Source organism: Achroia grisella, unplaced genomic scaffold, assembly GCF_030625045.1.
Source record: "Achroia grisella isolate CSIRO2021 unplaced genomic scaffold, CSIRO_AGI_Agris_v1 utg777, whole genome shotgun sequence".
Taxonomy (NCBI): domain Eukaryota; kingdom Metazoa; phylum Arthropoda; class Insecta; order Lepidoptera; family Pyralidae; genus Achroia; species Achroia grisella.
Window position 1 is genome coordinate 712,674 of NW_026713017.1, and position 17,727 is coordinate 730,400.

At 36.1% G+C, this 17,727-nt stretch overlaps 1 protein-coding gene across 1 annotated transcript in view; it reads right to left on the bottom strand.

Moving 5' to 3' along the window:
* Positions 1–17,727, bottom strand: part of LOC131850587 (AF4/FMR2 family member 3) — a 149,358-nt gene that overhangs the window by 4,663 nt on the left and 126,968 nt on the right. Inside the window, exons 9-16 of the mRNA XM_059200873.1 lie at positions 8,818–8,860; positions 8,230–8,301; positions 5,968–6,217; positions 3,401–3,529; positions 2,571–2,831; positions 1,446–1,958; positions 809–1,142; positions 16–239 (exon numbers count right to left, since the gene is read on the bottom strand). Coding sequence (XP_059056856.1) covers positions 16–239; positions 809–1,142; positions 1,446–1,958; positions 2,571–2,831; positions 3,401–3,529; positions 5,968–6,217; positions 8,230–8,301; positions 8,818–8,860 — 1,826 coding nt within the window. The remainder of the gene's footprint in view (positions 1–15; positions 240–808; positions 1,143–1,445; positions 1,959–2,570; positions 2,832–3,400; positions 3,530–5,967; positions 6,218–8,229; positions 8,302–8,817; positions 8,861–17,727) is intronic.

Here is a 17,727-nt window from a genome sequence, read left to right on the forward strand (position 1 = left end):
TATCTAGAGCGGTACCTGGTCCGGATGCGGTGTAGGCCTACGCTTGGCCGGCGGGCGGCGCGCGTTGTGAGCGTTGTTGGGATGCAGCGGATGCAGCGGATGCAGCGCGTGCAGCGGGTGCAGCGAGTGCAGCGCGTGCAGCGGATGCAGCGGCCGCTGCAGCGCACGCACCAGCTCGCCGCGGAGCTTCGCCAGCGGCACGCGCACCACCAGCCGCGCGCGCGACGTACCGCCCGACACTACACGCGCACACACACACACTAGTACTACCACTGCGGAATCACCGCTAAATCCAGCATTAGGCATTGTGATATATGCTCTTATTGCAGAGTTTAGTTTTTATTTATGTGTCTATACATATCTATGTATGTATATATATTTTATCGTTATTTATTAACTGATTGAATTATTCGACTCCTCTGACTCTGTTTACATTAGAAAATTATTCCATTCATACTATCACAGTATGTCATCGTAAACAATGGTACCATATACTTATTTTAGCTGATCGTTTGATCAGAATATTAATTGCTTTAAGTGATAAGGCCGCCTTTAGTTTGCATATCTTTCTTTTTTTTATTTCTTTTTTGGAATTATTTGTTTCTATTATGCACAATAAAGAGTTTTATTATTATTATTATTAATTCTCCTATTTATTGTCAATGATTCTAAACATACACAATTAATATTATGTAATAATCATTATGTACAAGACCATATTTTACAAAAATACGATTCTTATCTTGATTACCAACGAAAATATATAAATATTGAACAGTAATAAAACCTAATAAGTAATAAATCTTACCAATTGAGGAAGCCTCTTCGAGTCTCTCAGACCCGCGGCCCGATTTGAGTCCCGAGCCGACATCTGCTTCCGCGCGAATGTACCGCTCGTTCGTCAACCGTTCGAGACCCACTTTGTCGGTCCCCAACCGTTCGAGTCCCGCTTTATCGGCACTCAAACGTTCGAGTCCAACCTTGTCAGTCGTCAACCGCTCGAGCGACGTCTTATCTTCGGACAAACGCTCAATTGGTAACTTCTCTGCAGACAGTCTTTCCATATTTTTATCTTCATGTCGCTCGATTACTTTTTCACCAGATAACCGCTCGTGAGGTTTACTAAGCCGCTCAAGTGACACCTTAAAAAAGTTTTTATTTCATTTAGTATAAGCAACGTTAAGTTGTTTAAGTAAAGTTACTAGTTTCATCAATAGGATGATACTGTTTTAGTGTAAAGTTTTAAAGCGATTGTATTAAAAAAATAGTGTTTTTTTTTATTCTTCTTTGTCTAACGCTCGTAAAAGTTAGTAATGCAAAAACATAATTAAAAAACATTAAATACATCCTTCGAACACTTTAAAATGAAACGTTATGTTATTCGTACTGTAGTAATAATTAAAAAATACACAACGCATAATTACTTAGATATAAATTATTCTAACCTTATCCCCTGGGAACCTCTCACTCGACCGCCGATCGGGCACGACCCCCGACACCCTACTCGTCCGATCCGGCATGCGGTTACTGAGCGCCCGCTCGGGTGGCAACCGCTCGCTTAATATCCGATCCGGTATCCGGTCGTTGGAGGTGCGCTCGGTGTGTATCCGGTCGAGGGGGGTCCGGTCCGGGCCCCGGTCCGTGGGCCGGTCGTCGGAGCGGCGGTGGTCGGGCCGCTCGAGGGACACTCTCTCCTGTATCCTCTCGTTGGCCACCCTGTCCGCCTCCCGCCTCCTGGTGAGGGTCTCCGGCTCCTGCGGGGGAGACACGCGGGCCATTGCCTCCTCGTTCCTCCTCTCAGTGGACCGCTCGCGGTTCCTGCGCTCATCATCGTCCGCCGACTCTCGAGTCATGGGCACCTCGATGATTGTCACCTGACCCTTACCCTTCCCGCCCTTCCCTTTGCCGCCTTTACCGCCCTTCCCGCCGCATTCGTCGCCTTTTTTGGGCGTAAAAACCTATAGAAAAATATTAAATTGGACTGATTAAAAAAACTTTATATAACAGGTATGTATCGAGATTGTAAGTACTTGGCCTAATAATGTGTTGTCACATTAACAGTTTGTATATATTAAATAAATAAATTTATGTCAGCGCGTAACCCTGGCTAGTGTAAACTAAACGAAACATCAACTATATTTATCATAAAATTAGTCGTCTAAATATCTGATAAACAACATACATTGCCTAAAATCCTAGACTATACGGACAATTTGTATTTTTTTTTATATAATTGGAATTACTAACCAACCTGATGATAAAAGCCATCGCCTTATACATGAACAGCACTACGGATATCACGTTATTATGATACCCGTATTAACACTCATGTTATAATACGCCCCTTATTCCGTAATTTCACTGTCAGCACATTACAACCGAAACATAAGTCACGAAGCAAGCATGTCATGTCATGCCATGGCCCTTACCCTGTCATTTCGCTGTCTAATCAGTGAAAACAGCTTATAAATACTCGGCGGCTAAAACCGGTGAGAAAGAGATAACCGAATAAGCCCTTCGACACTGGTCCAAAAATACCTGAAAGTTTTTCAGTGTGTTGTAAAACAAACCTTGCGGAAGATGTGTGTTTTGTTGTCTTGCGCGTGCGGCTGCGGCAGGTCGGGCTCCGCGTCGCTCTCCGGGGCGGGCGCGGGCGCGGGGGCGGGGGCGGGCGCGGGCGCGGGCGCGGGGGCGGCGGCGAGGGGCGGCGGCTGCTTGGGCGGGCGGCCGCGCTTCTTCTTCGCGGGCCGCTCCTCCGAAGTGCGCGCCTTGGGCGGCCTCCCGCGCTTCTGCGGCGCCGTGAACGAGGCCTGCACACGTGGTGATGTTTGCTGCAAGTGCAATATCACCTTTGTAAACTATTGTATTTCGCGTTACGGTAACACAGTTTCGATTAGCACTGTAGGTCCTTTATAATGCTATATACCGTTATTACTAAACCTTAAATTAAGTGTATTTTAATTTAACTTTTTATCTCCTATTCATGCAGTTTATTATTCCTATGAAATAAAACTGACAAAAATCTCAAGTCATCGCATTTCGAATGAAATAATGAAATGAAATGAAATATAGCATAGGAGATAAACAAGCTCGCTGCTCAACTGATGGTCCATGACCACCCCCAATACCAGGGCAATTGCTTGCCGAAATTAAGAAAAAATCTATTATTTTCTTGAAAGTTTCAAATTTCATTAACTGAATTAATAGCGTAAAGTACAGTACATTTCATTTTCACATATAGGATCTAGGACCTTGGCGGTCTTTCGATTCCCCCTCGCCTGTCCTACGGGAGTCGGAGGTTCGATAGTTCTTTGTGATTCTTTTTTTGAGATAATAGTATAAATCATGGGTAACAGGTAGTTTGTACAAATATAAGGTGTATCTATGACTTTTGCCTTACCGTAGTGGGTCGCGACGGCTCGTCGTCGCTGGAGGCGGTGGACGCGCGGTTGGCCAGCGAGCGCCGCCGCCGGGCGCCCACCGGCGACGGCGACGACGCTTCCGAGTCTGACATATCCGAGATTGGACTCTGTTAACAAACGAGTAAAGAACATATTTGTATAATCGCATTCATTAGAATACCAAGAATAAATGTAATAAAAGGAACATTGTGCATATTCTGACTTATTCGAGATAGGACTATGTTAAGAGACTAATAAAAATCATTTTTATAATATTCGCATATATTTGAATTAATGACCCGAGTCTAATTGTAATAAAAGCAATACTCGTGACTTATTCGAGATTGGACTCTGTTAACAAACAAATAAGTATAATTATTGAACATCATTACTACAGTTATGACAATAACTTTGCATATTTTTTTTTCAAATCACAATCACTACACTTAATAAGCCGTCTTTGCATATTTGGACAAAACCTATCAAACCTACCACAATGAATCTTTATAAGCAATTGCTTTCAAATGTAATGTGCTAAAAATATTTCATACTAAAATACCTAGTGAACAGACCCTGATGGCTGTAAAAATTAAATAAAAGTACTCTAATATTATAGTTTAAAAATAAGAACTGACAGATTGAAAAATGAATGTTTTTCTTTTTTACATTACATACAAATCTGTCCTCTACATTGCGGCACATAGCAGATATATTTCCGTGTAGTGCACCAACAGCTTGCCACAAAGTATCTTTGAATCGCAGGTACTCATCCAGCGCCTGCCCACGCTCGTGAGGCGCCAAGTTCAGGCCCGTCTCAAAATTGCCGAGTCCACTCCTCAAATTGCGCTTCAGCAACGCCAAATTGATCCATTTCTGGCGAATGTCCTCTTTCCGATCCATAGTACGCGTCAATAACTTTACGAGTTTGTTCAGAAAGGGTGTCTATTTTGTCCGCACTTCCCCTCGAATATAAAGGGTGGCATTAATTAAATTATGCATTGAAAACTTTACAACAGTAAATGGATTGGAATCGTAATTAAAAACTTATCAGTCCTCAGTTCGTTTTGAGTCTTCAAAAAAAATCTTAATACACTTCTTTGATCACTTCAGAACTTTTATTTATTTAATCAATTATATTTATTTCATGATTTATGAATACTATAATTTTTTTTTTAATTCACAAAAATATTTTTTTATACTAGTAATTTTGCAACACACGTCAGTTAGGGTATGGCTTTAGAACACTGATTGACCAGGATGTGATCTTATGAAGCTGATACTGCTTAGACAATGTCAGCGAGTACGCAGACCGCTTACTCAGTTCCCTTGTACGGAGAAGTTTATCTTGGCAATTCGACACCTGGGAATCGTTACCGTCACACGAACAGTCGGATAAGTGCTGCGTATACGCTTTTTTGCTTATGAAACCTATCACGCTTGTCTACTATTGGCTACAGGATATATACGAAGCTTGTGTTACATTGAGTGTGTCTAGGGTTGCCAATTTTAATCTACTAGTTTAATTATTTTATGTCTGATCTATGGGATAACAAGGTATACATCCTGTTCAATTCTGAATTAAAAAAAGAGCGATAATAAATTATAACATTAGCTGTCCGGATTCAAAAACTTGTATATAATATTAAATATGTATTTTACATAATTAAAGATAACGACTATTATATAAAAAATATATTATATAAAACATCTTATACTATATAAGACATATCTATTAGTAAAAAGAAATGTTTTATTTAATAATATGTAATACTATCAAAAGTTTAGGATTCATCAATTTTAAAAGTTGACAACCCTATGTTAACGTATATATTAGTAAAAAAATTTTTTTTTAATAAAATGTAACATTTCCAAAAGCTTAGGATCCGTCAATTTCGAGAGGTGCCAACCCTGGGTGAAACTTGTATCGTTCCTAAATATACGATGCAGCGGAAAATTGAAACTGAATCTTATACCATGTTTATATCTATCTCATTCTAATATATGTTATGAGAAAAACACACCTATGTTATGCATTGGTTGAAAAAATATCATTCAGCAATAATAATATTTTTTTCTATAATTGGAATAACAGCCATTCGTGCTGTTACTAAGAATCGTTTAGAAAAAAAGTAATGGATCTTTTATGACAATGAATACAAACATTTAAATAAGATACCGAAGGATATACTTTAAATACCTTTAAATAAATTCAAAACATCTGTCAAATCGTATTTATTGAGCAAAGCCTAGCCTCTTTCTCTAATAAATATATTTTTTTAAAACTGTTTATTTCTCACAGTTGTTTACAATTGTACACACTATATAAACGAGTTATGTACCATGATTAGCAACAACATTAAAATATACGGAGATCTTAAATAATATAGCGGTAAAATAAATAAATATTTATAAAATGAAATAAATAAATATTTCGTTTATATAACGTGTACAATTAAATATGTACCATATACATATGTGGATATCATCTTTTGTTCAGTAATTTTGTACAGATTCCATTTCAAAAAAAGAATAAAATAAATAATTCTATAAATCCGCATGCACTGACCGGCTTGTCCTTGACATCCGCGAGCGCATGCCTCAACTCCTTCCCCGAGTCGTAGGCCTGCTCCTGCGGCTGGGCCTGCGGGGGCGCGAAGTTGGACAGGCTCCACGAGGAGCGCTGCGCGGGCTGCGGCGCGGGCGCGGGGGCCGCCGGCGGGGCCGCCGTCGACTCCGCTGACGATGACTCGCTCTCAGAGTCGGAGGGCGACGAGCTGCCGGAGCTGGGGCTGGCCGAGCCGATGGGCGATAGCAACCTGTAATCGCATTGTCTATTCACATTTCTACACGATTGCCATAGGAAATAGAAAGAGAGAGAGTTTACGCTACTGGCCAGGTGGAAGTTAAGATAAGCATGAGGTTAGATCAGTTAGAAGGCCGAAACAGAAAACATATATCGACCTGCTTCAAGCAGCTGTCTATTACTGCTGCAATAATTTATTTCTGCATCTAGATGAAGTTCATAATCTCCAACAGTTGATAGTCAGTATATACAAATATTTCAGCAAATAATCTGACCTCCCGAACTAATCAAACAGAATAGAAATAAAAGAAACAAACCCGTTTATTAATTTAAGCAAACACGAAGATTGCTGATTAAGCCAACGAAATAACTTGAATATTTCATTCTTGTGATCTCCCTGCCGTGGGCTATGCCCGAAATACTTTATACATTGGGTTTGTTGCTACAGTGAAAATAGGCACTACAATAAATAGTAACGTAATTTGTAATTCTTTGTTGTGGGGGACAGGACAACGCTCTAAGGTACATTTAACTTCGTGATGGTAACGACTTACAGACAGGAGGGGAGAAAGGATTCTTAACTAGATTTATTACCGGTGTGTTGTACCAGGTCACATGTTGAGCGGAGCGCGTTTATCATAAAAATTCGACCTTGTTCGATAGGAATTTTTTTGAGTGGTAAACGAACGGCCCCTAAAGTCGACCTTCGATGAAATTTTGGCTTCGGTCGATGAATCCATTTCGGAGGAGTATCGTTGCAAAGAGTACAAATCCCATCTCTAAGATGCTCCGCGCTCCGCGCTGAGCTTAATAGTGAAAAATAACCCCATTGCTAAGAATTGAATTGCTCGGCCTTAAATGATGACATCGGTAGTCTAGCGACAATGGTTTACCAGACCAGAACTTGTGGTCATGATAAATATACATATAATATGGTCTGGCTGATCTAGCAGTTTGGTACATCGCCGTCACTTTCGATGGTCGCGGGATCGATTCCTTGCACAGTACCTATAAGTATTTGTATTCATGAGTGTATTCGTTTGTATCGGAAGTATATCAGTTGTCTAGCACCAATAACACAAGCTTGGGACTAGATGGCGATGTGTGTTATTGTCCAGGGATATTACACATTAATATTGCTAATAAGGTCGATTTCACGCGGTCCCCTAGGAATCCATCCCATTTAACTCCTAGTGAATTACATTACATTTACTTTAGAAATGAGTAGCACACGATTTTGTTAATCATTTCCATATATATAAGCAGTGGATACAAAATACCAATATACTAAAGCAACATTGCAAGAATATTTTTGAGAAATATTTAGCAAATAGTCTTATAATTTAAAAAATCCAGTAGGGAGTCCTTATGTGTTTACCGAGGTAATTAGTATGTAATTAGATTCGTTTACAGGTAAAAAGGCACGCAAATTGCATAGAGTAGCTATATTTAAAGGGGGAGGGGGGTATTCGTAATGGAAACTAGTGATCTCATTAGTCGACCTCCACCTGGACACCATTGTAGTTGATTCATGGTGCATTTTCCACAATGGTCTTTATGCTATTAGAGGAGGTGGTTCACTCGCCTGCGCTAACGGTTTACGCTGGCGAGGCACCAGTGGAGTATGACAAGATGAGCATGAGGTCAGGTCGGTTTGCCCATCGTGATTAAATAACCAGGAATTAACCTTGAAGTTTTCCATGTGAAACCGCGTGGAGGTCGATCTAAAATGGTACGTTGCTAGCAATGGGGACACTAGGACACCATTACTAACATTTCCCTTCCCCTCTTGGGAGGGGGTGGCAACTAGTAGTTTTATTATTCTCCTTCTGGAAACCATTGTGGTCGATTCATGGTGTATTCGCCACAATGGGCTACCAGACTGCTCTTTTGTTCATCCTATCGTCCTGAACTGGTGCCCCGTCAGGGCACAGGCGGGTGGTTCATACCACATCTATACATATCAGAAAAGAAAATCTTATGTTTGTTAGTAGTTTAGCCAAACTTTTCATATGTAATACTCACGGTCCTATACTTGTAGTAGTGGCCGCGACTTCGTCATCACTCTCAGATAGTCCAAGATCCTTGTTTACGTCACTGTAATCATACAATTACGTTTTATAGTATAGGGGACAAAGAGTTTTCTGCTGTCCTCATTGTGATAGGCTTGAAAACCTAGAGAATTCTAGGTGTGTCGATGGCCTTTTAGAAAGATTTACGATTTATTCTTAAAGATAACACCGCCTGATAATTTTACTGCCATATTTTTCCCATAAAATCGGAACATAAAATGAAAGCGTAAATCAATAGGAAAACAAAAATTTAAGAGATAAATAAAAGATAAAAATAAAAATGTTTATGAATAATAATTAGTTTACATAATTTAGTTTAGTATATAATTTACATATATATCTGTATCTAAACTTATTATGATAACTTTGTAACGTATCTATATAACTTAAATAATACTGAATCAACAGCATTTATATAACCTTTATCTATACGACGCTCATAGTCAGCGGAAGTGTTATATGGGGTTGCATTCATTAAAAAAATTGTTATAGCTATAATTATTGCACCTGGAAGTACTGGTAATAAACAATAATAACTTACGGTGACACTGAACGCCGTGAGTTTGATATCCGGTTGTCTAAACCTGTAACAAAAAAACCAAATTATTAATAATAATTTTCAATTAAAATATTAAACAGATACAAAGGATACATTGTAAAACAAGATGTATTACATTATAAGTAGGTTCAATTTCATTTGCAGAGTTCATGCCAATATCCATAAACAAAAATCATTGTTGTGGATACAATTACAACTAAATAACATTACTCTGGGTTGTCTCTGATCACCAGTAGAATTTATGATTTCAAGTATTCATACGACCTAAGGATAAAATATACCAAAAGTCAATATATGTATCATGAAACTTGATATTGTAAAAATAATATAAAATCAATATTAATAAACAATAACAAAGTAAAAACTAAATTGCATTGGAACGATTATCTTTAAGAACTAGTCTCAAATAGTATGAACGTTAAACAATAATAATTAAAAAAAAAACAGAAAAACAAGTGGAAACGAATGATCCGTATAATTTGTAAACATACGCGATGTTCAATTGGCAACAATTAGTATTTAATTAAAAATACTTTTTATATACCCACATTTAAAGTTTATATTTGGTTCAACAAGCTGACCAATAACCAACAGAATCGTGTAAATAGCAAACTGTAGAGAAAATTGAACATTAAATTCATAGCGGGGATGTTATAGTAATTGTGTGTTAATTTGGTAGGAATTTACAAGCTAACAAAGAGCACGTACTAAAATTTTATTACAAGGGAACAAAATTATATTTCTGCAGCGAGGGCTATTCAATTCCTTCATGTAATATCAAACAAGCCGACGGCCCACCAGGTGGAAACTGATAACTTTGGCACACCATCTAGCTTTACCAACACGCAAGTTTCTTACTATAATAGTTCTCCTTGTGATGAGAAAGCTTTCCGAACGAGCGGTACTTTAAAAAAATAAAATAAGTAATGACTATTGAATAGTGCTTCAATGTAAGTTCATTTGAATATAGAATTTTCTATTCTATTCTTTATGTCAAATTTCATTACAGCTCAACAGAGGTAGACTATAAAAAATAGTCTATGATACCTCAGTCTCATCTACTTCAGTCGGAAAACTCCTTCTCCCTCTTCTAAAAATCAGTTAGCTGTGTTTCCGTTATAGTGTGGGAGAAGAGAGTGACAATGACAATACAGGAAAAAATATATGATATTTTAGTCCACTGAAATGTGAACGCATGAGTGTCACATGATAACGTGATGTCTGTAATGATATTCATGTATAGGGGCGATGGTTACCTTCAGGTGGGGTATCAGCTTCTCCTATCTAATTACATTAAAAAACCATTCATTATAATAACCAAACAGACAGACAGACCCACTTTTGTATTATGCAAATAACACTAGTATGAATACACAAATTTACACTGTAACTTTATAATTTTTGTATAAATATGAATATAGATACGAGTTAAAACACTGTACTTGAGCAAGTAAAACTCTAATATGCACTAAACATAATAAATAGTCAAGTTCTGAGAACTACTTAAATAAAACTTAAGTATGTTAAATGTCATATAACTCCAACCATTTTAGTGACCGTTAAGTTAAGAATCTTGAATTTAAACGCTTGACAATGTTGGTGCCGTTTACGGTGTTTGGCCTACCACTGCGGTGTAGCGGTTAACGTGTTACTCGTGAGAGTTTGTGTTCGATTCGTAATTGGGCCAATATATGTAGTACCTTTAGTTACTACTACATATATTTATTATACGGGACTTTTATACTCCTAGAAATGTCATTATAAAATCATCGCTATAACAATACTTAAACCTTTGTTAACATTATTTCTAATTAATATTATATATAAGTGCAATAAAGAATATAATAAAATTGTATGAAAAATACGCATACTTATAAACTAAATAAAATTACAAATAAAAATATTCGAAGAGATATGGACCATGCAGCAAACATGTCGGTGCATGCAAAAACAAGTGGGGTAAAGGTATTGTTAGTAATGGAGATGGTAAAGTAGCGGGGCCTAATGGTCCCTAGCAAGTGACTAGCAATTTTGATCAACCTCTATACAGTCCCTCCTGCATAGCAAATTCTTAGAAAGTTCGTCAGTAGGGTCTAACTGATCTGATCATCATGCACTGGGGACCCGCCAACATAAACTTTTATCAGAAGGAAAGGAGCACCATTAGTCTTTAAAAAACTCCTTACCACGACCCAGTTTTAAACGGAACCCTAAAGAACCCGCCCGTATTCATAGCTTAAACCGCTAATAACTTCATGTATAATAAACACACCGAGGGCATACGAGCTTGAGAAAGGGCTGCTGTGTTTATTTAGGCGCTGTTTTGTACTAATACTTCACTACATGAGTAACAATGCAATTTGAACTTTATGTACCATGCTTTATGGGTTATAATGTACGTAGATGTTTAACAGCGGAACGGCGATTGTAAATATTGCATCGTGAAGGTTTAGGTTCGATGCTGGCCGATACGCCGCCGTACAAACACTTCAGACTCAAACTTTACGCTATTTGTTTATATGATTTAAGACTCCAATACAAACAAGTCATATTCTTAAGGCTTCCGCGCGTTTGTGCAGCTGAGTGCATATCAACCGTAATACTTAGCAATAAGGTCTAATATTAAAATTCCAATCTCGATCCCGTAAGAATGCAATCTGTCACCTATTGTCATCACCGGAATGTCGGAAAGCGTCATATCCTAGCGGTTACTCAAACTTACGGTCGTAAGTTCGAATCTGACTGACATCAAAAATCTTTGTACACCAAGTTATATTCAACTGACAATCTCTCCTATGATAGGAACATTGTTACAAAACCAAATTACTGCGACAGCTGGCGCTAGATTCAGCCGCTGCAATGTTTGTTTCAAACATACTGAGCGAAATGTCTGCCTGCCAAATGTTGGGACATCTACATTTTGACAATGCCTCTGTCTAATCTTCACCCCTGTAGGGGGTTGTCGATGACTCTATGTCTGTCTGGGACAACCGTCGTGTAGGCATACTGCCTATTAACGGAAATTCATAACAAGCGACCCAGTGTGCATATTGTAAACACTCATGCTTCTGCCACAACATCCATTGCCGGCCGGTTAATTTTTACATACTATAAAATGAAGTCGCTTGCGCTGTCTGTTCGCTTAGAAGCTAGTAAACAACGCAACGAAATTTAATGCAGTTTTTAACAATAAATACAGTGATAAAAGAGGAAGCTTCATATGTATAATACATGTACGTACAGTGACGTACACCGTTGCGAAGCCGGGGCGGGTAGCTAGTAATATGTATAAAACCCAATTTACTTAATGAAATTAGTGACATAAAAGTAGTAATTTATTGCTATGATACTGAGTTAATAGAATTTTATGTGTAATATAATGTGACATACCTTACGAAAGTAACAGTGAGGTATAAATTCCATAAAGAAAAACAGTTGCAACTTTATTACAATTCAATGAGCACCTATGCTAGTTTATATCAGTATCAAGATTTGTCCATTGAAATGAATCAGAAGATATTTCAATAAAAATATTACATTTTCTATAAAGATTAGTGAAAGCAATCACAGCTACAACGAAACCGATCTCGCGGTGACATGTCGCGTGAAATAATCAACAAAGGGCCAAGTGAGCAGACGAACAGCCCTACAAGGTTAACGACCCGGGGTCGCTGTCATACAGTGATGCCACCTTAGTAGTTTTACCGTAGTAGAACCGGCGGATTTGACCCCTTGCCTTGTGTTGGATGTTCAAATTTATATGAGAATAATTAGCACTGGTTTATATAATACATAGTTAAACTTGTATGACTAAACCTTGAAAAATACTTAAAAGTACGAGAATATACTTCAAATACATTCATTATTCTATCAGTTTATATCTTTCTTATTTTCAGAACAATATATAATACCTATATATAATGCTCGTTAACTAAAAAATCTATCACTTTATTACTGGTGTCGAGTGTACTTAGTATTAAGTGAATGTTTGAAAAAAGAATGTACATATAAAATTTATTTCACTCGATAAATTAAACATTCGAAATTTTTAGTAATTATTTAAATTTTCGTATGTTAGTGTTGTCATTAACTTCATATTGCTATAAAATAAATTGGTTTTTAATAACCTTTTTTTTCAACTTTCTAATACCATTTTATTTTAAAAAATACCTACATCCATTTCACGCAATATTGTAATTTAGTAATTGTTCTAGAGGTATCATTAATATAAGTACATGTGTATATGAGTCCTAAGAATTTGGTCTTTTGATAGTTTTAGGAGAACTAACTAGCGGATGTGCTCAATTTTCGTTGGCAACACTGCCACCGATAGATTTGTATGAAACCTCTCAACTACACCGTCACGTTTTTTTTTTGTTATACATCCAACTTTTACTGTAAATCAATTGGAAACGGATTATAGACTTTTTGTCGATTACAAATTTGTTAATGGGTATGCTCTGTACATACCAAGGCAATAAAAACATTAAAGTGGAGAGAAAATAGTCTCCGATTAGATTTATAAATAAAAAAAATTGTTTTATTTAATATAAATAAAAAAAAAACACAATAACAAAAAATATAAATTTATATTTGATTTATAATTACATTATGCATAGCAAATCTGATTAGGTTGATCCTATTAATGAAATACATTCAAACTTTAATATTTTTTATCCACTAATTTAGTTTTACTTAAACACAGTAACCAACAGTATTGGTCATTTTTAACGAAACTAATTATAGTAATAAATACTTCTAAACTGGTATCAACAGAAAATAAATTAGAATAGTTGAAAATAAGTAAGTCCAACTTAAATTACACTTAAGTGATAACTTACATTCAGAAAATACCAGTTTAATGGTTCTGTCAATACGGACAATTAGCGCCTTCGTGAAGGTTCCTACGTTACTCTTCGTAGTTCCCACACCATCCAAATTCCAACCAGAACTTTGACCACACATGATGTTTATAAAAACAACGGATTCCATTAGTAGTTAAGTAAATTCACGTAAGAAAAAATAAATAAACAAATTATCACAAAATATTAAGATATATACGTCGGATTGTCCGCTTTAGAGGCACTGGACATCATTGCACTGCTGCGGTCCCAGTGCTTCTGGACGTGGACATAGATATGATTTAGAACTGTAAGGATATACATTGTAATTTACTAACATTGTTTATAAGTTTCTAACTAACATAATATGGATGGATTTCAGAATTCAATGAATAAATAAAATAAATAAATTGTAACGTCCGAAGTAACAGTCGTACATCTCATGCATTGCCATATTGAGGGCTAAGCTGTTATACCCTCTGCACCCTGTAATTTCACTGACATATCTCTTCAAACCGGCTAACGGTAAAATTAGATATCACTAAAATATCCACGCAAATGACTTTATAATAAGTATTATATAATTTCCAATATTACTATGTATAATATGAATGTGGATGGATGTAAAGGGAGGGGACGCCCTAAGAAAAGATGGAAGGATTGTGTGAAAGATGATAGGAATAAAAGAAGAGTATGTTGAGATATGACGACCGATAGAGAGCAGTGAAAGAGAATGACATACTGCGCCGACCCCAAATAATGGGATAATGCACGGCAATGATGATGATATAATAATATATTCAATAATATAAGCATGATAGTATAGACAGATAATGTAAATAACGTCCGCGGTGATCTAGTGGTTCAGCATACTGCTTTACATCCGATGATCGCAGGTTCGATTCCTCGCACGGTATAATTGTATCGGTCTGGTTATTTATATTTTTTTCTTTCTCTGGACAATCAACACAGCGCTATCTAGTCCCACAGGAAATAGAGCTTGTGTCGTAAGCTCTGCTTATTGTGGAACTAGATGGCGCTATGTTAATTGTCCAGGGAAAAAAACTGTAAATATAGCCTACAGTGTAGACGATCGGACTAATATAAAAGTCGCATCAAGAGAGTTCCTTTTTACATTAATTCGTTACGGAATCTTAAAAATAAAAATGTCGATATGTTAATATATTATCCGACACATGATATCCCATAGTGTTAGTACAACTACACGTGTAACACGATCAACCGTCGCATTTCCCATGGCGCTAACAACCGTCCACCATTGAGATACTAACGGGAATGAATTAGTTAATTTATGGGTTTTGTTTGAGGGCTTTGTAAAAGAGATATTGTCTTTGACACTTGGAAGATATAGGCCGTAGCGTACTATTACGAGTGAATGTATAATGTAAGTAATAGGGCTGTCACAAAACAAAGTATTTTATTTTGACACAAAACAATACATACACAAGTCATCAAAAAGTAAACAAACAATAATTAATTATCACAAAACTTGTTGATAGGACAATCTATAAAACTTAATATGAAGTCAGGCTTTTGTGGGTATGTGTGTAAATATATATTATATGTGTGTGTGTGTGTGCTTATGTATTTATATGTTTTAATTTATGAGTTATAAGTTATGCAATTGGAAGAATAGAATAAAATATTTATTTGTTAAACGATTGACAATATTTCAAGTGTTTACGTAGTGGACTTCAGCATTTACATTTTAATTGTCTGTTGAACAGATGCATGTATTATTACTATTGCACTGTCTAGACTGTTTGTCTAATTTCAATTCAATTAACAACTAATTAAACTTCACAATTCGCAAATGGCAATAAATTAACTGCATTAAAATATATTAGTTTTTAGTTAGTGTGTAGTTAACGAATAGAGGAGAGTAAGACTTGATTTCTTGTCCTTAATGAATTAACTACAAAAAAATCTGTATTGTAATGTAATGTAAATTATATTTTATTTAAATAAAATACACATATGTTTTTACAATAATTGCGTCCGTGCGTATCCAAGATAGTTAGCTACTTTTAAATATAATAAAAAACCAAAATAATCTTAAAAATCACTTATTCAAGTAAATTTTATGTACAATCAATATTCGGCTTTTAAAATTGAAAACTAATTACCTATGTGTGTGACAACCCTATTGAGCTCACCGTTCTACGGGTCAACGTTTTCGAATCCCACGAAATGGTCGATTTCAAAATGCCTAATGTGACTCGGTTCGAAATTATAAGAATTACGCTACGCAGCACAACGAATCGCGGCGTGTCACGGATGACGGACGACGCCGGGTCCGACCCCATGTACTCACACCACAATGACCGTGCAATTAGGTTGGTCTGTACAAAGTTTTGTATTTAGTTTTATTATGGTTGATAATAGAATGGTGCACTCGCCTTCGCTAACGGTTTACGACCAGTGGAGGACTAGTGGAGGATGATGAACATGAGGTCAGGTCAGTTAGCCCACTGTGGTATATTCACGAGGAATTTGTCACGATGGTTTCCAGGAGAACCCGTGTGGAGGTCAACCTGGTATGGTACATTGCTAGCATTTGATTATTAGTTCACATTACTAAGAATCCCCTTCCCTCTGAATCTACGTATTTAGATAAATAATATCCACTTAAATCTCAGCCATCATACCACTATACATTATATCAATAACTTATATTAATAAAAAAAAGCGACGAAAAAATTTACTATAATTTCAATATTAAAGTAAAGTTGAGACCCTGCATAAAAATAGTATTTTTCTACGAATCATTAGCTTTTTTTGTATAGTTGTCTATTTAAAACAAGCAAAGTTTTCATTAAACATTCATCCATAACTAAACAAACGTTTTTGATGTGATTTATATTTATATTTACTCACATTGCGTCATACTGTTATTACAGCGCTTATATATTCATTTTTAACCGACTACGAAAAGGAGGCTCTCAATTCGATGCCTATGTTTTATTGTGTCTATTACTAGCTTCGGAAAAACGAATTACTTCCTTTTTCAACTGATTGGGTTTCATCCCGTACTGTTTTGTGTACAAATGTCCTGGTTGGTAGTCGCTTTGTTTTTGAATAAATAACTGCATTTCTGGCGTAATTTTAAATACCAAAACATTTACAAATAATACATAAAAGTTTCATCCTGACCAGAGTCCAAACGTTTCCACAGTATATCTATATTTTTTTGACCTGACAAGTAATTATATAATTGCTTAACAAAACAAAAAAGACACTGTATTTCAAATTCTCAGAAACAACTAAACCTGTATGTGTATTGTTATAATATCCAGGTTATGTTTTTTATATTATTTCTAAAGCGTTGTTTACAATTACGTTCCTCTCTCTATTGTTGGGAAGAAACACAGTACCTACCGTACAATATGTACCATAAATACAACTGCGCTAATATTGCGTCAATGGTTGTTGACAAACAAATAAACAGTTTTTGTATATAGACATTACAGTTACCAATTTTATGGAGGGTGGTAAACAATTGTATTTTTTCTAAACAACTGCATGAAAGGGTTACACGCTTTCTCGTATAAATAATGTATGCTGTATTATAACTATGCAACTATATGTTCTTAAAGAAAACATAGATAATCAATTAAAAATATAACTTTTAGTACACTATCTACACAAAGATTTTAATTTATTTATAATCACATAGAAAGAATTATTATTCCTGTACTATATTAAATCTATATTAAAATTTTACTCAGATTAAGAATCAAAATATTTTTTTATTTTCTTCTAATATTATAATTAAAAGAAAAATAAGGTTTACTATTTAAATTTACAATTACAATAATTTAAAAACATTTACACATTCTAAATAGAAGTACACAAGCAAAAACCATTTTTGTGTTTATTTAAAATAGGTACAGCCCTATCAAGTCCAATTAAAGACTCACTAAATAAATATCCGTACCTAGCTGCCAGTTCTCCGCAGATGAAATCACATGATCAAGGAGCGTGGTACTTAATACAAATTACAACTCCTACCTTGCTACCGTATTAGTTG